Source organism: Vombatus ursinus, unplaced genomic scaffold (genome assembly GCF_900497805.2).
Source record: "Vombatus ursinus unplaced genomic scaffold, bare-nosed wombat genome assembly UNPS02015066.1, whole genome shotgun sequence".
Classification (NCBI taxonomy): Eukaryota; Metazoa; Chordata; class Mammalia; order Diprotodontia; family Vombatidae; genus Vombatus; species Vombatus ursinus.
In genome coordinates this window covers 5482677-5506689 of record NW_020954844.1, presented here as the reverse complement: position 1 = coordinate 5506689, position 24013 = coordinate 5482677, and the positions used below count along the sequence as shown (strand labels likewise).

Here is a 24013-nt window from a genome sequence, read left to right as displayed (position 1 = left end):
ACATATGTACACATACATGTACACACATATGAATACGTGTGTGTAGATAGAGATAGAGATGACAGCCACATGGTGCAGTAGATAGAGTACTGGGCCTGAAGCCAGAAAGACCTAAGTTTCAAACCTGCCTCAAGTATAGCTGTGTGACCTTGGGCAAGTCACTTAACCTCGCTTAGCCTCATTTTTTTCATCTGTAAAGTGGGAATAAAATAGCACCTAACTCCCAGGGTTGTTGTGAGAACCAAAGGAAATAATAATTTTAAAGTGCTTAGCACAGTGTATGGCACATATAAAGTGCTATATAAATATAAGCTAATTGTTATTATTTTATAGATTATATTGACTAGATTATGTAGATCACATTGATATATATGACATATGTGTATGTATTTATATCTAATTTATCTGATGCAGATAGCTAGTTATTTATATATTTCCACCCCATTAGAATATACAGAAAATGCCTTTGCCTTTCTTTGTATGCCCAGTGCTGAGTACAGAGTCTGGCTCATAGTAAGTTTTAATGTTTGATGACTAACTCACTGAATAAATACAAAGCCAAAGGTAGCTATTTCTGCACACGGGGTAAGTGTCCTTACTTAGTCACCAGAAGTTTATAAGTTTAGCAGCACATGGTTGGTACGGTGTTGGGGGGTAGGGAAAGGATGAAGAGTTGGGAAGGAAACCTAGCCTAGGATACTGTTAGGTTTAAATTCACAAGTGGAAGAAATGCCCCTGGGACAAGGTTACTACCCTGGGCAACAAAGCAAACTGGAGAAGAAACACTTTCTAATTTTCTGCTCTGGGGCAAAGGGCTAATTGCCCTACCGTAGTTATGCCTCTGAGAGGATGTAACCACTTTGCACACTCTCCTTGACTAGTTACAAAAAATAGTCAGTCTGGGGTCTCCTTGCTTCTTATTCACATTCTATTTTTCTCTGATACCCACATAGGCCATCATGGCTCAGCTACCCCAAGAGGAAAAGGCAAAAATAGCCGAGCAGGTGGAAATCTTCCATCAGGAGAAGAGCAAGTTGGATGCCGAAGTAGCTAAATGGGATGACAGTGGCAATGACATCATCGTCCTGGCCAAGCAGATGTGTATGATCATGATGGAAATGACAGACTTTACGAGGTAAGGTCTCATGCCATTCTAATCAAAGACAGTGATTGGGAGCTGTCCGAGATAGCACGTCTCTTCCCGGAGTTGGCTGACTGAATTGCCAATTAACATCATGCCAGTCAGCCAACTATAGCTGAACAACCTATTCAATTAGATCCCATTACATTTGCCAAATAATTATTTAACCCCTATTGGGTGCAGAAATTTACATTTATTTCTGCCTGGCTTGATATTGGTTGTCAGCTCAACTAGCCAGTTAAATTTCTGGAAAGAGAGAAAGAGCAGAGACTTCTCCCCTGGGCTTCAGTATCATAATTTGTTCAATGGAACTAATGATGCTATAGTATCTCTGTATATTTCTGTGAGACTCAAATGGGTGTATACTCCTTTGCAAGCCTTAAATAGCTATATAAGTATAGGCTATCATGATCTTAGATTTAGGGCTAGAAAGGATTTCTGAAGCCATTTATATTAACTCAATTTTACAGTTAAGGAAATGAAGACCTAAGGAGATTGCAACCCAAATCACACCAATAATGAGCACCAGAGGCAAAGTTCAAACTCAGATTCTCTTCCCTCTCTAGAGGGCATCATCATTTTTGTTTGTTTCATTTTTTTCTTTTGCTTTGAAACCTCAGTGCCCTATTTTGCTAAATGGGGATAATCTCTGAACTTTAGCTATCACATAAAGGTGGGTTGCAATTAAACAAGTCAATCACATCTTTAATTACCTGGAGCATATGTATTATGGTAATAGAAAGTGGTGTTATCCAACCTTATCCAAAGCAGTTCCTTCTAAATCCAAAACAATCCAAAAAATGTTTGTTAAATGCTTACTATAGAGTAGGCGTGGTGGTACTTGCCAGGTATTACGAGCACAAAAATGAACCAGCCTCCAGTGAATGTATATTCTACTGGTATGCTTAGCACAGTATGCCTGGCACATAGTTTATGCTTAATAAATGTTTGTCTATTCTTGGCTAATGAGTAGACACCAATGATCAAAGTTGAAAGACTTAAACAATGCTAAGATGTCACTATGCTGGGGACCCTGTGGGTCTTTAATTGGCTCTGGAATGTATCAACAAGAAAAGGATGGATGTAGATGTAAGTTATGAAAGAGATGTGAGGTCCAACTTCACTTATGTGTGGTGGAGGGTAAAGGTTGAGCTGCCTACCAATAGTCCTGTCTATTCATTGTGACTTGTCTTGAACTTCAGCAGAACTGGTGCCTGCTGGATATTCCTGGGACCTTCACATGCCATTGTGTTCATTAATGGGATTGATGAGAGAATCCATTGGATCTTGCTTTGACAGCTTCAGGTCATCAAAAATAATAGTTTAGCTTCAATCTGAGCACTTTTCAAAAACAACTTTTTTTTTAAACAAATCTGAGCTATCAGATCAACCTCTATTACCCCACTGCAAGGCTTAGAATGACTCAATTTGCTTCCTATCAGCATTTTAATGACAGTTGGGCATTATGTAATGCATTAATGACATGCCTGATAGAAAATAATTACATTATTTTGAGAAAATAATTAATCTAGTCATGTTGCTAGTTGGGAATGGGAGTGTTTCATAAAGTTCTGAGGATGACGTATTGTTATAATCAACTGAGACACATACATTTACAAAGTCTCATCTTTTGGTATTAAATCAGACAGAGATTGCTTTAATCAAAACATTCTTGTAAGAATTTCAGAAACACTGGTTAACACCCTTCAGTTATCACATGGCTCACCAGTAGAATGTAAACTCCTTCAGGGCAAAGAATGTTCTTCATATCTGCCTTTGTATCTTTGTGGTTCAGTCATGTGATTCCTTGTGACTGCATTTGGGATTTTCTCAGCGTGATACTGGAATGGTATGCCATTTACTTCTCGTACTTATTTTACAGATGAGGAAACTGAGGCAAACAGGATTGAGTAACTTGTACAGAGTCACGGAGCTAGTGTCTGAGGACAGATTTGAGCTCAGAAAGATGAGTCTTCCTTAGTCCAGGCCAGACACTCTATTCCCTGCACCACCTAACTGCCCTTTATATCTTTAGCCATTAGCACAATACCTTGGGGATTGAAGATGCTTAGTGCATGCATTGGATTGAATGGAATTAGTTTGCATTGTGATGGTACATTATGTATTTAGAACATGCATCATTCCATGAAGAAAATGAAGAGAAACAACATTATGATACCATAGAAAGCATGTTGGACTTGGACCAGATAAGACTTAGGTTGTAATCCTTCACTTTTCATTTCCACCTCTGTGACCTTAGACAAATCCCTTCACTTCTCTAGGAATGCTATCTGGGATGTTATGATGCTCACCTCCACAGCAGACAAGATCTACCTTTTTTATTTGTTTGTTTTACTTTGTTTTCCATGTAGCTCATGTGTACTTTCTTCAATCAGTCTTTTCTGATCCATTAAGTTCTTAAGGCTCATTCCCTCTTGGAATAATTTTCTGAATTATTATTTTGTCTTTTTTTTGCATTTCATTATATTTCTCTGTATCAGATCCTTGAAAGTAAGAACTATCTCATTCTTACCTTTGCATTCCCAGTGTTTAACACAGTGCCTGGCACATAGCAGTTGCTTAATAAATGTTTATTAAATCTCACTGGGTTTGGAAAACCAAACTTTCATGCCATCATTGATTACTGTATGTTTTTATTTAAATTTTTTGAGTTCTTTGGAAGATTACTCTTTCCTCCAGGGACAGGAAGAGTGAAAGAAAAGAAGGAAGAATGATTAATAATAATAATAACAAAATAATATTTATATAGCCCTTTACAGATTGTAAAATACTTTACACATGAGGAGAAGGCACAGAGCCGTGATTCTCATTGGCATAGGGCCCTTCCAATGAAGATAATCTCTTTGCCAGTGTAAGTTATACCTTCTCACAACATACTATGCTAGAGGTGCCTATGGGAAAGGTATCAAATCACACCAGACTGCATGAGGTTCATAATACTCCCAAGTGTGGCCCCAACCAGATTAAAATATAGTTCCTACCTGATTTAAATGTGTTGATGTATTAATTTTAAAAAAAAGTAATATAGGAATGTGTGGTGCAGACTGCAGATATCCCTCTGTACAGTTAAGAGACTCATTTCAACTTGAGTTTGACAGCATTGACCTAGATCAACAAGAGGTCAAGTGACTTGCCCAGAATGGCATTTATAGGTCCACTACCTCTTGCTTTACAAATATTATCTCATTGGATCCTCACAACAACCCTTTAAGATAGGTGCTATTATTATACCCATTTTATAGATGCAGAAACCAAGGTTAAAAGATTAAGTTCAATTTGATTCAATTCTATATTTATTTAGTGCCTACTATGTGCCAGGCACTGTGCTAAACACTAGGGATAAGAAAAGAGGACAATCCCTGCCCTCAAAGTGCTTGCAATCTAATGGGGGGCATGTAAACACATATAGACAAGAGCATGCTATATATAGGATAAAAAGAAAATAGTTAACAGAGGGAAGGCACTGGAATGAAGAGGGGTTGGGATTGCTGTAGAAGATGTTGTTTTAGGTGGGACTTAAAGAAAGCCAGGGAGGCTGGTAGTTGGAACAGAGGAGAGAGAGCATTCCAGGTTTGGGGAACAGCCGGAGAGAATGCCTGGAGCTAAGAGACGGAGTGTCTTGTTCATGAAACAGCCAAGGAGGCCAGTGTCACTGGATTGAAGAATACGGGTCAGGGAGTCAGGTGTAAGAAGACCACAAAGGAGGAGTCAAGGTTATGAAGAGCTTTGAATGTCAAACAAAGCATTTTATATTTGTTTCTGAAGGTAATAGGGAGCCACTGGAGTTTATTGAGTGGGGGGGAAGGGTGACATGATTCACCATGGATGATAGGAAAATCACTTTAGTGGAGGAATGGAGGACAGCCTTGAATAGGGAGATCTTTGAGGCAGGCAGACCCACATCAGCTATTACAGTAATAAAAGCATGAGGGGATGAGAGCTTGCACCAGAGTGCAAGGGAAGTCAGGGAGTGTCAGGGGAGAGTAGAGGGTGTATTTGAGAAATGTTGCAAAGGTGAAATGGGCAGGCCTTGGAAAGAGATTGGATATGTAGGGGTGAGAGACACTGAGAAATCCAGGATGGCTCCTTGGTTCTAAGCCTGAGAGATGCGGAGGATGGTGTTGTCCTCTACAGGAATCAGGTCCAAGGTTACGCATACTGCTCCACTGTTTCCTGCTTTACAGGAATCATCTCATTTCATTCTCACAAGAGTCCCATGAGGTCAATGTTCTTATTATCCTTAGTTTCCAGATGGAGAAGCTGAAGCAGAGGGTTCAGTGACTTGCTTAGGGTCACATAGCTAGCACGTTCCAGGAGCAATAGTCAAACTCAGCTTTTCCTGACCCCATGTCCAGCCCTCTATCCACCATGGTTGAATGCAGGTTTCAGGTAGAAGAAGAATGATTTTTGTTCAGCCTCTATAAAAATGGATTGTCTCAGTGATAGTATGAGGGCAACAATTTCCTCTCTCTTCAATCAGCAAGGTCAGCCCTGTTTTAAAACTGGATATGCTGACTTTTTGACTTCTTTGTGGGTAGCCCTGTGTATACGCAGCTCAAGGTACCATGTAGGGAGCTAAACTCATCTCCTGCTCTTCATTCAGGAGCCACCCCCAGTTCCATGGCCATGCACCCCCAACCAGGGCTGCCTCTGACACAAAAGAAGGAGATCCAATTGATTGGGACACATAATTAGAATTGGACTCCATATCTCCAAACCAAGTGATTATAGTCCATTTGTGTGCTATGGTATTCTTTTCTCTGATTATCTTATTTTTTTTCCCCTCTCTTCAACTAATTCATTAATTTGGTTCGGTAATCTACAAGATATGCACTCCATTATTATTGAAAATTAAAGTGGTTCTGCTACACTGTTTGTGTAGTAACGTCTTCATGAGGGTCACCATGGACCTTTACCTGTGGCACAAACTCAAAATTCTGCTTCCATTGCAAAGACACTAAAGGGATAATCAAAGGTGAATCCCTTCTTTGCATTTTGGTTGCCAAAAATAAGCAACTCGTGCTGGTCATGCCTTGCATTATAAAAAGGATTAAAGAAGAAAAGAAACTGTCCAAGGAAGCAAATAGACACCAACTATTTTAGCATTGGTCTTTATACTCCCTGCACTTAGCAAAGCGCCTGGCACTTAGGGATATGGATAGGGACTAACCCTGTGATTTCACTGGTACAGGGAACTTCCAGATGAGGAAATTCCTTCTACCAACATGAGTTGGCAACTTCTCTGTACCTTATAATACTAAAGCAGGGGTTCATAACCTTTTTTATATACACCTATACACCCCTTCTCAGAATAATGTCTTCTTTTTTTTGTGAGGAAATTGGGGTTAAATGACTTGCCCAGAGTCACACTGATAGTGAGTATTACATATCTGAGGCCATATTTGAACTTTAGGCCCTCCTGACTCCAGGGCCAGTGCTCTATCCACTGAGCCACCTAGCTGCTCTTGAATAATGTCATAACATGTAAAAATACTCAAAATTAGAAAGTACACTAATTACATAGACACAATTTTTTAACTTAGTGGTATTTTTTCCAATTACATGGAAAGATACTTTTCAACATTCATTTTTGTAAGATTTTGAGTTCCAAATTTTTCTCCCTCCCTCCTTCTCTTCCATTCTCCTCTCTCCCCTCCTTCCTCCCCCAAACACCAAGCAATCTGATATATGCTATACATGTACAATTATGTTAAACATATTTCCACATTCATCATGTTGTGAAAGAAGAATCAGAACAAAAAGGGGAAAACCACAAGACAGGAAAAACTAAAAACAACAAGAAAGGTGAAAATAGTATGTTGTTATCTGCATTCAGACTTCATAGTTCTTCCTCTGGATGTGGTTAGCATTTTCCATCATGAGTCTTTTGGAATTGTTTTGGATCATCGCATTGCTGAGAAGAACTAAGCCTATCATGGTTAATCATCACACAATGTTGCTGTTACTGTATACAATATCCCCCTGGTTCTGTCCATTTCATTCAGAATCTGTTCATGTGAGTCTTTCCAGGTTTTTCTGAAATCCACCTGCTCATCATTTCTTATAGAATAACAACATTCCATTGCATTCATATACCACAACTCATTCAGCCATTCCCCAATTAATGGGCATTCCTTCACTTTCCAACTTGTTGCCACTGCAAAAGGAACTGCTATAAATATTTTATACATGTAGGTTATTTCCCCCTTTTTATGATAGCTGTGGGATACAGACCTAATAGTGGTATTGCTGGTTTGAAGGGTATGCACAGTTTTATAGCCCTTTGGCGACAGTTCCAAATTGTTCTCCAGAATGGTTAAATCAGTTCACAACTCTAACAACAATGCATTAGTGTTCCAATTTTCTCATATCTTCTCCAACATTTATCATTTTCCTTTTCTGTATGTTGAAATAAAATTATCAAAATATTTTTAAAAAGCACATTCATGGGTCCAGTTGAAGAACTCCCAGACTAGAGAGCACCCTAGAGTCTTGAGAATCTGTGACTGGCCCACAGTCACATAGCCAATATATTTCTGGGCTTAGAGGATGGTTCCCTAGCCATTAGACCTTATTATCTATAAGAAAAGTCTGAAGTTATATATTCAAATCTCACCCTTGACACTGCCTCTGTGACTTTGAACAAATCACTTAGACTAAAAGCATTGGACTTGGTGACCTATGGGGTCATCTGGAAACAGCTCCAGATCTGTGATCCAGACATCTTGTATGAACCTAATTCTGCTCAGCCTCAGAAGGTAGAATAAGAAGCACTGTTAAAACCTGAAGGGTGACAGATTTGAGTTTGATGTCAGGAAAAAATTGCCAAGAATTAAAATTAGGATTTTAGCTAGGTGTCCCAGAAGAGAGAGAGAGAGAGAGTGCTGGGTCTAGAGGTAGGAAGACCTAAGGTCAAATATGACCTCAGACACTTTACTGTGTGACCTTGGGCAAGTCACAACCTCTGTTAGCTTCAGTTTTATCATCTATTAAATGGGAATAAAAATAGCATCTACCTTCCCAGGTTGGTGGGAGAACAAATGAAATTATATTTGTAAAGCACTTAGCACAATGCCTGACACTTAGTAGGTGTTATATAAATGCTACTTATTGGTGTTGTTGCTGCTATTTATCCCAAAGTAGACTGGGCTGCTCAGAAGAGCCTCAGACAAAGGCTAGATGATCAGATGTTGGACCTTTTTAATATCATTGACATAAAATTGAACTAGGTGGAGTCTGAGTTTTCTTCTAACTCTAAGGATCTGTGATTCTATGAATGTAACTTCCCTTTGAAGAAGCGTATTAGACACTAGCTGTGTAACCCTGGGCTAGTAACTAAACCCCAAATGCCTCACAAAATACTACTACTACTACTACTACTATTACTACTACTACTACTACTACTACTACTACTAATAATAATAATAATAATGATAGACCTTATGCATCCAAATGAATACTGTCCTTTTCAAAGTGGTCCCCTCAAGATTATGTGAACTTATTCTAAGATGTGTTGGAACATGTCTCTCAGAATCCCATTCTTCTGAGTATTCTCAATGATGGTAGATGTTCATCTGTTGATGTTGGATTTGATTTTTGGAAATTTCCAAAGGTCATCTGAAAATGATAAGCTTAATGCTATTTTTCTTCCTTAATACATTAGGTGATGGACAAAACTAGTTTGAAGAACATACACGCATGTGCATGAATTGTGGATATAGTATATTGCAGCTATTGGATATTTTAAGAGGTTTATAAATTAGTTTTGAGAGAATTTCAAAAGAGGAGCTCCAGACAATGGCTGCATCATAGGAATATGTGTAAAGCCCTCCTTCTCTCAATCCTTTCTCCCTTTCTCTCCCTCCCTCTCTCTCCCTCTCTTTTTCCCTCTCTCTCTCTCTCTTTCTCTCTCTCTTTCTCCCTCTCTCTCCCTCTCTTTTTCCCTCTCTCTCTTTCTCTCTCTCTCTCTCTCTCTTGCAAACACACACACACACACACACACACATACACACAGAGCTAAAAGCAGCTATATTCTTCGGGACCACTGCCACTTGTATATTATTATTGTTATTATAATTATTATTTTGTGAGGCATTTGAGGTTTAGTTGCTAGCCCAGATTCTCACAGCTAGTGTCTAATACACTTCTTAAAAGGGAAATTAAATCCACAGAATCACAGACCCTCAGAGTTAGAAGAAACCTCAGACTCCACCTAGTTCAATTTTATGTCAATGACATTTAAAAAAGGCCCAACAGCTGATCATCTAGCCTTTGTCTGAGGCTCTTCTGAGTTCAGGCTTCTTTGTGAAGAGAGGAGAGGAGAAGAGAAGAGAGGAAAGGATAACAGAGGGGAGGGGAAGGGAAAAGAGGAGCCCAATTTAATTAAACTCCCAAACATCTTATAGACTGTATGCACTTTGGGATGGTCACCAAAAGCATGTACAGTGGAGAAAAAGAAAATAAGGAATAAGGGAAGTGCCACTCAACAACTTTGTGCAATAGGCCTATGGTCATTGGCCCCAAGCTTAGGGTGACCTATGTCTCACCCAAGCATAGGTGTAGATTCATCTTTCCTGAGAGGATGAAGAATATTTGCCTTCAGAAGACCATACTTATGTACAATGTAAATATAAAATTAATAAATACACAGACAAATAATTAAATATAAGGTAGTTTGGAAGAAGAAAAACCTAAGTTGGTGTGAGGAAATCCTTCATATAGAAGGTGGTGTTTAAGATGCACTTTAAAAGAGAAAAAATTTATGAGGGAAAGGCAGGGAGGCGATTCGGTTCAGGCATATGGAACAGTAGCCAGTGCAAGGTTCCATGTGGGGAATTGGAGCATTCTGTGTGTGAAGCAGAGAGAGGATCAATTTAGTGGAACCACCCAGTATGGGAGCAAGAGTAGTGTCCAGTGAGGCTGGAAAGACCAGCTGGGCCAAGGTTTTAAAAGTTCAACAAAAGAATTATATTTTATAGGGGGCAGAGCCAAGATGGCAGAGGGAAAGCAGTGACTGTCTTGAGCTCTCTCCCAAACCCCTCCAAATACCTAAAAAAAATGGCTCTAAACAAATTTTAAAGCAGCAGAACCCATAAAAAGACAGAGTGAAACAAATTTCCAGCCAAAGGCAGCCTGGATGGTTGGTCACAAGGTATATCGCACTGGGCTGGGAGAGGAGCGCAGTGTGGAGTAGGCACACAGGCCGCACGACCCTGGAGCAGGTCTCAGAGGGCTGAATCGTGGGCAGCTGTGGCGATTTCCAGACTTCTCAACCCAGGAACACCAAAGACAACCTGGAAGGTCAGTGGGAAAAGTCTGTGACTGTGGTGAGAGAGGAGCTAGGTCTCAGCCACAAGTCTGGAGCGTGCCCTCGGGCAGCAACTGTTTCCTGAGCTTCCAGCCCACAGACTGAGGAGGAATTGAGTGGCTGATCAGAGTGGGATTGCAAGGATCTCTTTGCCAGTGCTGAGGCAGGAATCTCTTGCTTTACCGGTGCTAGCAGTTCTGAGGGGCCGTCCTGGGGCGAGGAGGAATGCTGGTGTGGTGGAGCTGGTTGTGGCTGTGGAGAGGAAACGCCTCGACCCTTATCATGACACCTTGGAAGAACTGAAAATTTATAGGTCCTTAGAAGTACCTCTGAAAACAGCTGTACAACCCCCTGAAGCTTGGGGCAGTACACTCTTCACATTAGAAGCAGACTTTTACCTTAACAAAGAGTTTAAAACTCAAGTAATTGGCCGGGATCATGAGTAAGCAGTGCAAAAAGAGTCAAACTATATTATCTTACTTTGGTGACAAAGGAGATCAAAACAAACAACCAGAAGACAACAAAGCCAAACCCCCTACATCCAAAGCCTCCAAGAAAAATATGAATCAGTCCCAGGCCTTGGAAGAGCTCAAAAAGGATTTTGAAAAGCAAGTAAGAGAAGTAGAGGAAAAACTGAGAGTGATCCAAGAAAATAGTGGAAAACAAGTCAACAGCTTGCTAAAGGAGACCCAAAAAAATACTGAAGAAAATAACACCTTAAAAAATAGCCTAACTCAAATGGCAAAAGAGGATCAAAAAGCCAATGAGGAGAAGAATGCCCTAAAAAGCAAAATTGGCCAAATAGAAAAGGAAGTCCAAAAGCTTACTGAAGAAAATAGTTCCTTAAAAATTAGAATAGGGCAATTGGAAGCTAGTGACTTTATGAGAAATCAAGACACTGTAAAACAAATCCAAAAGAATGAAAAATTAGAAAACAATGTGAGATATCTCACTGGAAAAATGACTGACCTGGAAAACAGATCCAGGAGAAAGAATTTAAAAATTATTGGACTATCTGAAAGCCATGATCAAAAAAAGAGCCTAGACATCATCTTTCAAGATATTATCAAGGAAATCTGTCCTGATATTTTAGAACCAGAGGGCAAAATAGAAATTGAAAGAATCCACCAATCTCCTCCTGAAAGAGATCGCCAAAGGAAAGCTCCTAGGAATGTTGTAGCCAAATTCCAGAGTTCCCGGGTCAAGGAGAAAATATTACAAGCAGTCAGAAAGAAACAATTCAAGTATTGTGGAAACACAATCAGGATAACACAAGATTTAGCTGCTTCTACATTAAGGGACTGCAGGGCATGGAATATAATATTCCAGAGAGCAAAGGAGATAGGATTACAACCAAGAATCACCTACCCAGCAAAACTGAGTATAATCCTGCAGGGGAAAATATGGTCATTCAGTGAAATAGAGGACTTTCAAGCATTCTTAATGAAAAGACCAGAGGTGAATAGAAAATTTGATCTTCAAATACAAAACTCAAGTGGAACATGAAGAGGTAAACAGGAAAGAGAAAATCATAAGAGACTTATTAAGGTTGAACTGTTTACATTCCTGCATGGAAAGATGATATTTGTAACCCATGAGACCTTTGTCAGTATTAGGGTAGTTGGAGGGGAAAAAATTATATGTACATATATATAGATATAGATAGATAGATAGATAGATAGATAGATAGATAGATAGATAGATAGATAGATAGATAGAGGGCATGGGGTGAATTGAAAATGAAGGGGTCATATATGGAGAATAAAATTAAGGAGTGAGAGAGGATTATACTAGGAGAAGGAGAAAGGGAGAGGTAGAATGGGGTAAATTATCCCACAAAAAAAAAACCAGAAAAGAAAAGGCTTTTACAGTAGAAGGGAAACGGGGGAAAGTGAGAGGGAATGAGTGAATCTTATTCTCATAGGATTTGACTTAAGGAGGGAATAACATACACACTCAATTGGGTGTGGAAATCTGGCTTACCCTACAGGAAAATAAGGGAGGGAAGGGGACAAGCTAGTAGGGGGATGATAGAGAGGAGGGCAGATTGGGAAAGGGAGTAATCAGAAGCAAATACTTCTGAGGAGGAACAGGGTCAAAAGGAAGAATAGAATAAATGGGTGGGCCGGATAGTATTAAGGGAAACAGAGTTAGTTTTTCACAGCATGTCTACTAGGGAAGTGTTTTGCATAACTGCATGTATAACCTATATTTAGTTGCTTGCCTTATCAATGAGGGTGGGTGGAGAGGGAGGAAGGGAGAAAATTTGGAACCCAAAGTTTAAAAACACATGTTTAAAAAAAATGTTTTCACACGCAATTGGGAAATAAGAAATACAGGAAATGGGGTACAGAAATCCATCCTGCCCTACAGGAAAATTGAAAGGGAAGGGGATAGGAGAAGGGGAGGAGAGATAGAAGGGAAGACAGACTAGGGGAAGGAGTATTTAGAATACATGCCATCTTGGGGTGGGAGGAGGGGTGAGATGGGGTGAAAATTTGGAGCTCAAAATCTTGTGGAAGTAAATGTTGAAAACAAAAAAAAATAAATAAAAATTACCATAAAAAAGAATTATATTTTATTCCAGAGGCAAAGGATGCCACTGGAGTTTGAGGAGTATGGAACTGTGATTTCATTGATATAGGGAACCTCAGAGAGCAAAGGCCTTTTATCAGTTCAAGTCTTTATCAGTACCAATCTTTGTTATTTATAGTCTAAGAGAGTTCTCTAGAGAACTTATAAATGACTTACCTAACATCACACAGTCTTTCCTTTCTTTTCCCCCATCCCCAACCTGGTCTAAGCCTGCTGGGGAAGAAGGCATAGACCATTCTATCACAATTCCTCCACCAGTTGATTTGCATACTAGTAGCCAGTATGTACCAAAGATCAGACTTCATTTTACATCTTCCTGGCTAAACCAAAAAGGAGAGCAATTCCTAGTTTAGTCCATCAAAGCATTTATTAGGAACTAACTGTGTTCCATGAACTGTGCTAAGCACTGGAGATACAAAGAAAGAGAAAACACATCTCTACCCTCAAGGAACTCACATTATAATGGGAGAGAAATCATGCAAGCAACTATATACATACAAAAATATAGGTCGATAATAGTTATAGATATAATAATATAATCTATTATTTACTATATGTGCAGACATATTTGTGAGAAGAGGATGAGAGAGGGAAGAGAAGAAGAGGAGGGGGGAGGAGGGAAGGAGAAGAGAGGAGAGAAGAGGGGAGGGAGAACTGAGGAAAGGAGGAGACAGGAGAGGCCAGTGTTACTGGATCATAAAGTCCTTTAAGATTCTTAAAAGAAATAAGAATAAATGCACAGTGATGTTGAGTGACTATAGTGGGAAAGGACAGTTATGATGGTCACTTTTTAGTTATAAAGCTATACCAGAAAGCAATGGAGATGGTGAGAAATAATCCATCTAAATGAATACTCCAATAGGAAACTGTTAAACCTGGCAGCCCCAACTAAATATAAATTTGTATGAATATTTTTAAATGTTGACATTTTTTTGCCTTCCCTTTAAAAACAACAATACAAAGTGGCAAGAAATAAAAAAAAACCTGGGGAAAATAACCAAGAAACTCTTTTACATAAATAAATGCCCCACCTTCAGGAGGACAGAGCCAGATTGTCTAGATATCTGTAACTCATCCATATTGCATGAAAATTCAGACGGGAAACCTCTGCCTCTCTTTTGAAATCTAAATAGGAATTGAAAAGTTAGCTCACACCATGGGAGGGCTATTGCCCCATGAAACTGTAACTTTCCCATTTCCTGGGGTGAGTGTTGGAATCAACAAAAGAGATGCTAAATTATCATAACATTACATTTGGAACTAGTTAATTTAGAGAAGAATAGGAATGTTTTGGTGGAATTAAACAAAATCCAAACACTCTTTCTTTGATACCTGATTGATAAAAGAGTACTTTATGTCCTCCTATTAAAAATTCTTAATAAATGTTGATTAGAATGATTATTTATCACATATCATAAATCCTGTCTGCATTGCTCAGGGCATGATTTTCTTCACATCATGTTTGAGCCATGGCTACTGGGATTTAGTTTTGTATCCCATAGTGCTATCTTATAAATAATGTTTGATAGATATAAAGAGATGGAGAGCTGTATAAAAAGGACAAGAAATGGAATTTGAATGTATTTTCTCAGATTATGTCTCAAGTCACTTAGGTATCTTTGGAGGAAAGACAAAGAGATTCTGTTTCATAATTTGAGGCTCCTGGGTCAGAGCTTCTCTGGATTGTGAGGCTGCCAAAAGAAAACAAAATGTGCTAGGCATTATATTCAAACAGCCTAAGCTTCTCAGTGGGTGCTTTGATGACATTACCTGAAAAGCACAAATTCGGTATCCAATTTCTCTAAGTGAAATGTCAGTTAGGTATCATAGTGGATAGCATACTACTCTTGGAGTTAAGAAGACTTGAGTTGGATTTCTGTGTCGGGATCTTACTATTTGTGTTACCTTGCTTGTGACATTTAGTAGTTGTGTGACTCTAGTCAAATCACCTAACTGGAAAAGGAGGAGTCAGGCTAGATGGCCACTGAGGTCACTTCCAATTCTAAATCTGTCAACTTATGACATAGAACTAGGACAGTTGTGTTCACATCCCATTCCAACACATACTTCCTATGGTACTTTCTAAACCGAAGCTTTCTCGTTTGGAACTACCCCACTCAAGGCTGTTAGGAAGTTCAATGAGATTAGTACAGTTAAAACCCTTTGTAAATTTGAGAGTACTATATAATCATCTACTATCATAACTATTCATATTTTTGTTGTTATTAAAAAAAGGAAGGGCCTACCTAATTCAGTAAATAAAAGTAAACATAGAGCCAAATTTTAAGTAGTGGTGGGACAGGTTGTGTTTGTGTGTGTTGTTGTTATTGTTGTTGTTGTTTTTAATCTTCATTATCTTTTGATCTTAATTTATTTTTTTTTAATTTTTCTAAATCTTCTCACACTTAGATGTTAATTCTCATATCCTGTATTCTTTCAGAGGGAAGGGTCCATTGAAAAACACCTCTGATGTCATTAATGCTGCCAAGAAAATTGCTGAAGCTGGTTCACGAATGGACAAATTAGCCCGAGCTGTGGCTGACCAGGTAATATAATTGGAGGGAGCTAGTCACTCCTCTGAGTGGACTCTCTAATGAGCACCTGGGCTCTGTTTTGGGTTTTTTGTGTCAATAAATTTTATAAAGAACGAAATGTGGCACCTGACAAGCACTTTATGTGCCTTTTCCCTACTCTGGGCCCTGTAATGGCGGGAGAGGTAGATGTAGCTCAGAGAAGAGTCCTCATAACTTGTGTTCATAATCAGAAGTAATCCAATGAAAAACCTTCTCTATCTCCTGATAACCAGGGACTTTCTAATCATACTCAACTGAGTTTCTTCAAGTTGCCTCAATTAAAAAACAAAACAAAACAAAACAACTGCTTCCTACTTAAAAAAAATCAAAGGGGCAGCTAGGTGGCATAGTGAATAGAGCTCTGACCTTGGAGACAGGAGGACCTGAGTTCAAATTCAGCCTCAGACACTTAACACTTACTAGCTGTGTGATGCTGGACAAGTCACTTAACCTCTTTTGCCTCACCAAAAAGCAAAAAAAAATTCAGAAAGGAAAACTCTTCCCTTCCTTATATTTCCTCGATTCCATCCACTTGATGAATTGCCTCCACAGACACAGATCAATCACTTATTTGGATTGTATAGATACAGCTCTCAGTAACTTGCTAACAGTCCCCTAGGTCTCTCTCTATGTATGTATGTGTATACATATGTTTATATGTATTTATGAATACATAAATGTATATATGTGTGTATGTATATATACAATTTGATATATATCTGATCTGATATATAATATATAAATGTATATATAAATATATATGTATGTGTGTATGTAAATATGTGTGTGTGTGTGTGTGTATGTATAATCAGAGACAGGATTTGAACTCAGATCTTCCATATCTTTCTAACATGGAGACCAGTCTACTATTCACCAGACTATACTGCCTACTTACTTAGTATTCATTTTAGTTTTTTTAAACAGCTTTCAAAACTAAACCTGTGATTTTATTGATTTAGAGAACTTTCACCAAGGAAACTCCCTCTACTAATCCGGCGTAGCAGCATTTTTGGCAGCTTGATGTCTTAGGACTTGTGCCAGTACTGAATGGTAAAGTAACTTGCCCAGGGTCATCCAGCCTGTATGTGGCTAAATCAGGATTTGAACCCAGGTCTTCTTGATTCTAAGGCTTACCCACTATCCATTACCTCATGCTGCCTCACATTTTTAATAGGATGACACCAGTGATTGTATTTGTATCAGTAAATTTCTGTGAGGAATCTAACTCTTCCAAGGTACATTGGTACCTTCTTTGAGAAGCAAGATGAGTTGCCCAGGACCACACAACTAGTACAAGTCAGAGTCAGGATTAAAATCAATTTTTTTCCTGGTTTCAAGATTATCTGTCTATTAATTATTCTGCACTGCCTTTCTTCAATAACTTATAAAACTGGAAATGGTCTAATGTAAAGAAAATCTTGTTTTCTCCTTTCATTGTCCCTGCTTCCCCAACTGGGAAATATGGAATCATCTATCCATGAACTTCCCAAAAAAATTCTGCTTTAAATTCTCTGGTGTTGTCATAAGTCTCTAATGTTGTGAAACCCAACAGTGTTGTAACACTTAAGATGTTCCCCATTTTAGCAATGGATCAGTGAGTCCACTGCCAAATGTAGGCAGGCTTTTTTTGAGCTCTGACCTTTCCTCTTCTAATTGGGTCCAATTCAGCAATTACTTGTTGATTTGGGCTTGTTAGGGAATGGGAAATTACTCATGGTAGCTCTTCAGACAACTGGATATTTTTAAACTTTAATCATTTAGTGATGGAAACCATCCTATTTCCCTATCTTCAACAAATGATACTAATGTAAGTAAACCCATGCTCAGTGTCATCTTTGGAAATAGTAATTGTATCGACTATTGTCCAGTGCTGCCCTCAGGAGATTCTGAAGTAAGTACAGTTACCCTTCCACATTGCAACTTTCCCCATTGTGGTTTCAATAAATCATGGGTTGGCATAAGAAATCAAATGGGAATGTTTTGGGAGTTTTGTGGAAGCCACAGATGATATACAAAGGCCAACAGATAACACAGAGCCCATGAGCAAATATTAACCTCCCAATTTTTACAATAAGGTATTGTAAACACCCCATTAAAAAAGCAAAAAAAAATATTAGACTTCTCTCTGGTATGAAAGGAGGGCCAAAATATTACACAAATTTTCTGGCTCACAGAGGTGCTGAGCCCCTAACCCCCTGAAATGAGGAAGGGATAACTGTAATGCTGTTTGCATCTAACAAAGTGGGTTTCCTCCAGCCCCATTAGCTTGGATTATTAGCATTCTGGATGACTCCCATCTTAGAGTAAACATACTTTGGGGACTATTTAATAAACATTTACCTGTTAAGGGGATTCAATACTTCCCATCCCCATTCACACATACAGAAGACACTAGTTGGGGCCTTACCCCTGTCTTGAAGGCTTAGACTCTAAATGGAGAAGCAGTATGAGCACACTTGAAAATCCATTGAAATGGAGAGAGGATGTTGGGAAGATGGTGGAATAGGGCAGAAAATTTCAAGCTCTCAAAATTTTCTTCCACAAAACAGATAAATTAGTGCCTCTGGGCTGACAGAGCAGTGAAAACAAATAAGGTAGGGGCAGAACAGGGGTCCTTTCGGATATTTGAAGAAGATCTGAAGAAAAATCCCAGGACCAGATTGCCTCCCTATGAAAAGTAAACACCTCCAGGCTAGGGTCTGCTTAAACAAGGGGCAAGCCCTGGGATTAGCTGAGTTGGGAGGCTGCCTCCGCCCCAGCCACAGGAACTTTTACCCCAGGGATAGTGAGGGGAGTTGGTCATCTGACCTGGAAAAGTTCAAGGGAACCTCTGCTGACAAGGTACTCCAGACTCAACTGTGCTGGAGAGATGTGGTGGGGGGTGAGAAGGAACCAGCACACGCCCACCCAGTGAGTACAGAAGCACTGGGGTGGGATGCTGCTGGCTGTGGGCACTTACAGGAGTCTGGAGGTCTTGGTTTGAGTTCAAGTTCAGAAGGGAGAACGGAAGAGGGTCAGAGGCCAGAGGCACTATCTCCCATACCCCAGGACTAGAGGTGATTACAAAAACTAAACTATTACAAAACAAATGCACAGGCAAAGGAGAAAGAATCCAAACATAGAGAGCTACTATGGGAATAAAGAAGATAGGGGTTCATTTTTGGAGGAGGCTACCAAAGCAAGGAAACCCCCTTCTACCCCAAAGAGTAACATCACCTGCCCAAAACAAATTAATTGAAGAACTTAAAAAAGACTTTAAAAATCAAATGAGAGAGATTAAGGAAAAAAAAAGCTAAAAAGAAAAATAAGACTAATACAAGAAAAGAAGATTATGAAAAGAAAGTCAACCAATTAGAAAAGGAGATCCATAACATTAAGGAAGAAAATGACTTTGGGAAAATCATAATTGGGCAAGGGGAAGCCAGCGACGGGTCTAGAGAAAAGATCAAGAATAGAAAACATAAGAATACTTGGACTACCTGAAAGTTCTAATCAAAAAAGGAATTTTGATACAATAATACAAGAAATATTTTTTTAAAAATGTCCTGAAGCATTAGAACAAGAGGGGAAAGCAGAAATAGCAAGCATCTACTGAATACAACCTAAAAGAGATCCTATGAGGAAAACTCACAGGAATATCACGGTCAATTTCTGAAACCCTCAGATCAAGGACAAAATATTATGAGCAACAACAACAACAACAAAAACAATTTAAATATGGTGGTACCACACTTAGAATCGCGCAAGACATCACCACGGGGATACTGAAAGATTGCAGGTCTTGGAACACTGTATATCAAAAAGCAAAAGAACTGGGCTTCTGGCTGAAAATATCATACCCAGGAAAAGGTAAGCATAATTCTGAATGAAAAAAAAAATGGACATCTGAACAATTTGTCAGACTTTCAGGACTTTGTTTAAAAAAAAAAACTGAACTCAATAGAAGATTTGGCATACAAGAGCCAAGGGAAATATAAGGTACATAGGAATGACCAATTACAAGGGACTAAAAGATAGAATGTTTGCCTTTTATGTATGGAAAATGTAAAACTTGTACCTAAGACTGTTACTAGTAATTAGGTAACTTATAAGAATGATTAGGGTAGACCTGAGTATGATATGACTTCAAAAATTAAAACCATTTAAGAACAGTTAAAAGAGTAATTGTATTTTGTGAATAAGGTGCTGGAGGAAGAACCAATAGAGAGGAATGAGATGGAGGAGGAGGGCTGTTATTTTAGGAAACCTACTTTTATCAGGAATGGGTTTAAGAGGAGAAAAGGGGCAGCTAGGTGGTACAATGTATAGAGCACTGGCCCTGGGGACAGTAGGACCTCAGTTTAAATATGGCCTCAGGCAGTTGACACTTAATAGCTGTGTGACCTTGGCAAGTCATTTAACCCCAATTGCTTCACCTCCCCCCGCCCTAACTAAAAACAAAACAAAACAAAAAATATATATCTTGAATTGAATGATGTCATACTCATCAAAAATTGTACTGCAAACGCTAAATAGAAACTGGAGGAAAACAAGTGACTGTTTTCTGGCTCAGTATTATGGGGAGACTTTTATTTTGGGGGAGATAGAGAAGGGCAAAAATGTCTCCTGGATCTAGAGTGGATGTTTCACAAAAATCACTTGTCTTCCGTGCTACTGGACAGAATTGGAAGAAATTACAAAATACTCAGACTGAGTGCACTACAAATTCATTATCAAATCTTAACAGAGTTCTGATTAGAGAAAGGCAATTGGTATGATAGAGAGCAGGGATGATAGTGGGAGGCAATATGCTTGGGAAGGTGGGAGGGAATGGAATCTAGGGTTTGTGTAGAGGAGTTGGCATTGATATCAAGGGCCACCTCTTCGTCAGAATATGGAGTAATGGAGGAGGAAGTAAGTAATGATGTTAGGAGGATCTGAGGTGAGGAGAAAGGGAGAAGGAAATGGCCTCATTTTTTTTTTTCAGAAAAGTATGAAATGAGGGTCTCAATTGAAAAAGTGGAAGGAAGGGATGGTGACATAAATTTTAGAAAAGTGAAGGTTTGGAGCAAGAAGAGTTAATAAGATTGTAGTGGACCCAGTCGTCACTGCTTTGTGATTTCCTCAAGTTTTGTTCAGTATCATGGAAGAGGAACAATTGGAAAAGATCATAGAAGTCTAGCACTGGTATTTGGCAAGGTGTGATCAGCAATAGTATAGGGGAGTCAAGAAGTCAAGAGTTAAGAATATTGAATTGAACTGGCTCGTGAGGAAGATGAACTTTGGAAAGGACAATGGTGCAACAAGAACATGGTCTCTTTGAAAAGAAACCATACTGTCTAAACAAGACACCCTCTCTTAATTTTTTTTTTTCTCGTTGTGGGAATAATCACCAGAAAGTGACTTGCCATTTCTGTTGTTCTTGGATCAGGACCTTCTTATACATACTATTGTGGGGATTTGAGTGGTTGTAGAGGTGTTCCGCTTGGGAAGACATGCTTTTTGCATTTTAAATTCCTCTGGATGAGGTTCAGCTGAACAGCTGACAATGAACAAAGCTGGGGAAGCCATCAGCAGATGCCTTTCTGTAGCTGGGAATATTTTTTTCCCGAAGTTTCGAGATATGCATGCAATATAAACTTTTTATGGACTGTTGCATTTTTAATTACTGTTCCAAGGAGATAGACCTTCCAGTTTAATTTGCTCCAAGGTGTTTGTATTGAAAGCTTTGTCAGCTCTCTGGAGAGATATCATTTTAAAGTTAATTCTTTTCAGTACATGGGTCTCAGGAGTAGGATAAATATTACAGTATTAAATAGTTGCAGGAAGGAGAAATGGTCTCTGTGGAATTATTCCTTGATAGATGCAATAACATAGAAGAAGGCATGTTGGTGACAGCCATGCAGAGAGTAGGTTAAACTCAGTGACCTCCTGAAGTCCTCCTTCCTTGCTTTTTGTTTTTATCAAAAGAGAGAATATGGTTGTGTCCAAATCATATGTTTGAATTATATAGATAGAAGCTATCAGACTTCTCAAGGCTTGCTAAACTCTTTCCTAGTATTTCACTTGGATTTCTGTTTCTTTTTTATTTCTTTTTTTAATTTTTTATAAATTTATTATTTATTTTTTGTTTTCAACATTCACTTCCATAAGATTTTGTGTTCCAAATTTTCTCCCCATCTCTCCCTTCTCCCTAGACGGTGTGTAAATTGATATAGGCTCAGCATATATTTATTGGATTTCTATGTTTCATTTCACACACTCTCACACACATAACATATGCCAAAGACTACTGTGATTGGCCTTGAATGCCTTTTTTTCTATCATGTTTGCTCAAGATGGCTGATGATTGTGTTTAAGTTTCCAGAGCCCCAAAACACTTCATTTTCAAGCTCCCAGATCTCTGAAGCCCCTTGCTATAAAGTCAATCACACAAAAACTCTCATGTACTGCCACTCACATGAGAATTCTTAGAGAATCATGAGTCAGGTCACTAGGCAGGGACACACTTTGCTGAGCCATGGGAGTAATTGATGGAGTCCAGAACATTCCATTTACCATTCAGAATGGTGACTCCCTTTTCTCAGCTGATCATGTAATGGGCAAGCTGAACAATTGTGTCTTCCTATCCGCAGTTCATTTCAATTGACTCTGAATGAATTGTTCTAGGAACATTCCCACTTGTATTGGTTATGAACTATCTCTAAGCCTCTTACTTTTAAGGCCCTTGAATAGGTCGCTATAATTTTGAGATTCACAATGGGTCTAAAATGGAGACAGACATGCTATAATAAAAATGATGCTCTGCTTAGACAAGCAAAGGAAATAAATTTGCTTCATCTTCTTATTAGAGCAATGACTTGAAATCATATTCTCTAATGCAGCATGCAGATTACCATAAATGATTTCCTTCCAGGGGAGAATGGCTGGGTGTTATACGTCAAAAGACTCCCATGCTTCATGAAAACTGAATGGAGTTCTCTGCAAAATAACCTCTGAGATTACTTAGCTGTCTTTACTGTGCAGAAGGCAACTAACAAAGAGTGTAATTACTTATTTACAGATGATATCAATAGGGTCTTTCTGGGATATCTTTATATTTTAATTTATGAGATTCTGTGGGAGCAGAAAGACTAATTCTCAACCAGTAACTCCCATCCCAAGGGGACAGGTGGGTAGTGTTTTGCTAATATGGTATAGACCTAAATTATGTCCTTCTGTGAGATTTGATGTGAGAGTGTTATAAAAGAAACTATGTAATTGAGAATGCCACTTTTTTTTTTATTTTCAGTGTCCTGATTCTGCGTGCAAACAGGATTTATTAGCCTACCTTCAACGAATTGCCTTGTATTGCCACCAGCTTAATATCTGCAGCAAGGTCAAGGCAGAAGTACAGAACCTGGGCGGAGAGCTTATTGTATCAGGGGTAAGCTGGTATTTGGATGTCATAACTCCAAGGTCCCACTGTGGTAGCACTTTAAGGGAACCATTCTTGGCAACAGTACTGTTTCAAAAAAATAATAATAATAAATCATTAAAATAGAAGAAGTAGACAACAACTCAAACACTAGTGATTCATACATAGGGAGGCTTTTTAAAATGTTATCGCCATTATTCCAGACCTTATAATAACTGGTGAAGAGCAATTTGATTTTCCAATTACCCTGTGTTTATACTAGCCTTGTAAAATCTCCATTCTTCACAAGAAAACTAATTTCATAGTCTGGAAACTCATTGCCAAGCTGTGACTATTGTAATTGTTTGGGGCTTTTGTCTATTTACTCATTGTAAGTCTACTTCCCTTTGTTAGTATTAGAAATTTGCATCATCTGTACAAGAGCCAGGACCTCTACATGGAGGCTTGTGTTCATGTCTTAAACATGATGAAAATGACAGGAATTCCTTCACTCAGGTTCCAATGCACACTAGGTTTATCAATGACCTAAGACCTAGAAGACGTGCTGTTGCCAAAAAGAAACTAACATAGCTGTCAAACACTAACAATTACATTTCCTTTGCTCAGTTGTTCCCATTTTTGTTTTCTTTTGCATTGGAAATATAATCATCTGGTCCATTTCCATCCCATGAATCAACATGGAAAATTCAAGGAATATTTAGTACATGCAGTATTTCTTGGTAGGATTTCCATATGGAGGTGTTGGGTTTCTTGCCCATGTCTTCTTCCCCTTCTCTCATCCCTCAACCAAAACACTGGGAAGTAAAAGAAACTTCCCAGCCCACAACTTGCTGGTCATTGTGATTTGTATGCAAATTCCAAAGTGTGGCTCCAGCAACCTTTATCTCTTCCCACCCCTTTCCCAGCCAACTGCAGTGATATCATTTTAAATGTGCCACATTACTCATGATACAACATTTTCAAGATGGTGGATGGCTTGT

General features: G+C 38.8%; 1 protein-coding gene across 1 annotated transcript in view; it reads left to right on the top strand.

The window, feature by feature from the left end:
* CTNNA2 (catenin alpha 2) overlaps window positions 1-24013 on the top strand; it is a 1364056-nt gene that overhangs the window by 1286606 nt on the left and 53437 nt on the right. Inside the window, exons 15-17 of the mRNA XM_027846144.1 lie at window positions 954-1135; window positions 15505-15610; window positions 22908-23042. Coding sequence (XP_027701945.1) covers window positions 954-1135; window positions 15505-15610; window positions 22908-23042 — 423 coding nt within the window. The remainder of the gene's footprint in view (window positions 1-953; window positions 1136-15504; window positions 15611-22907; window positions 23043-24013) is intronic.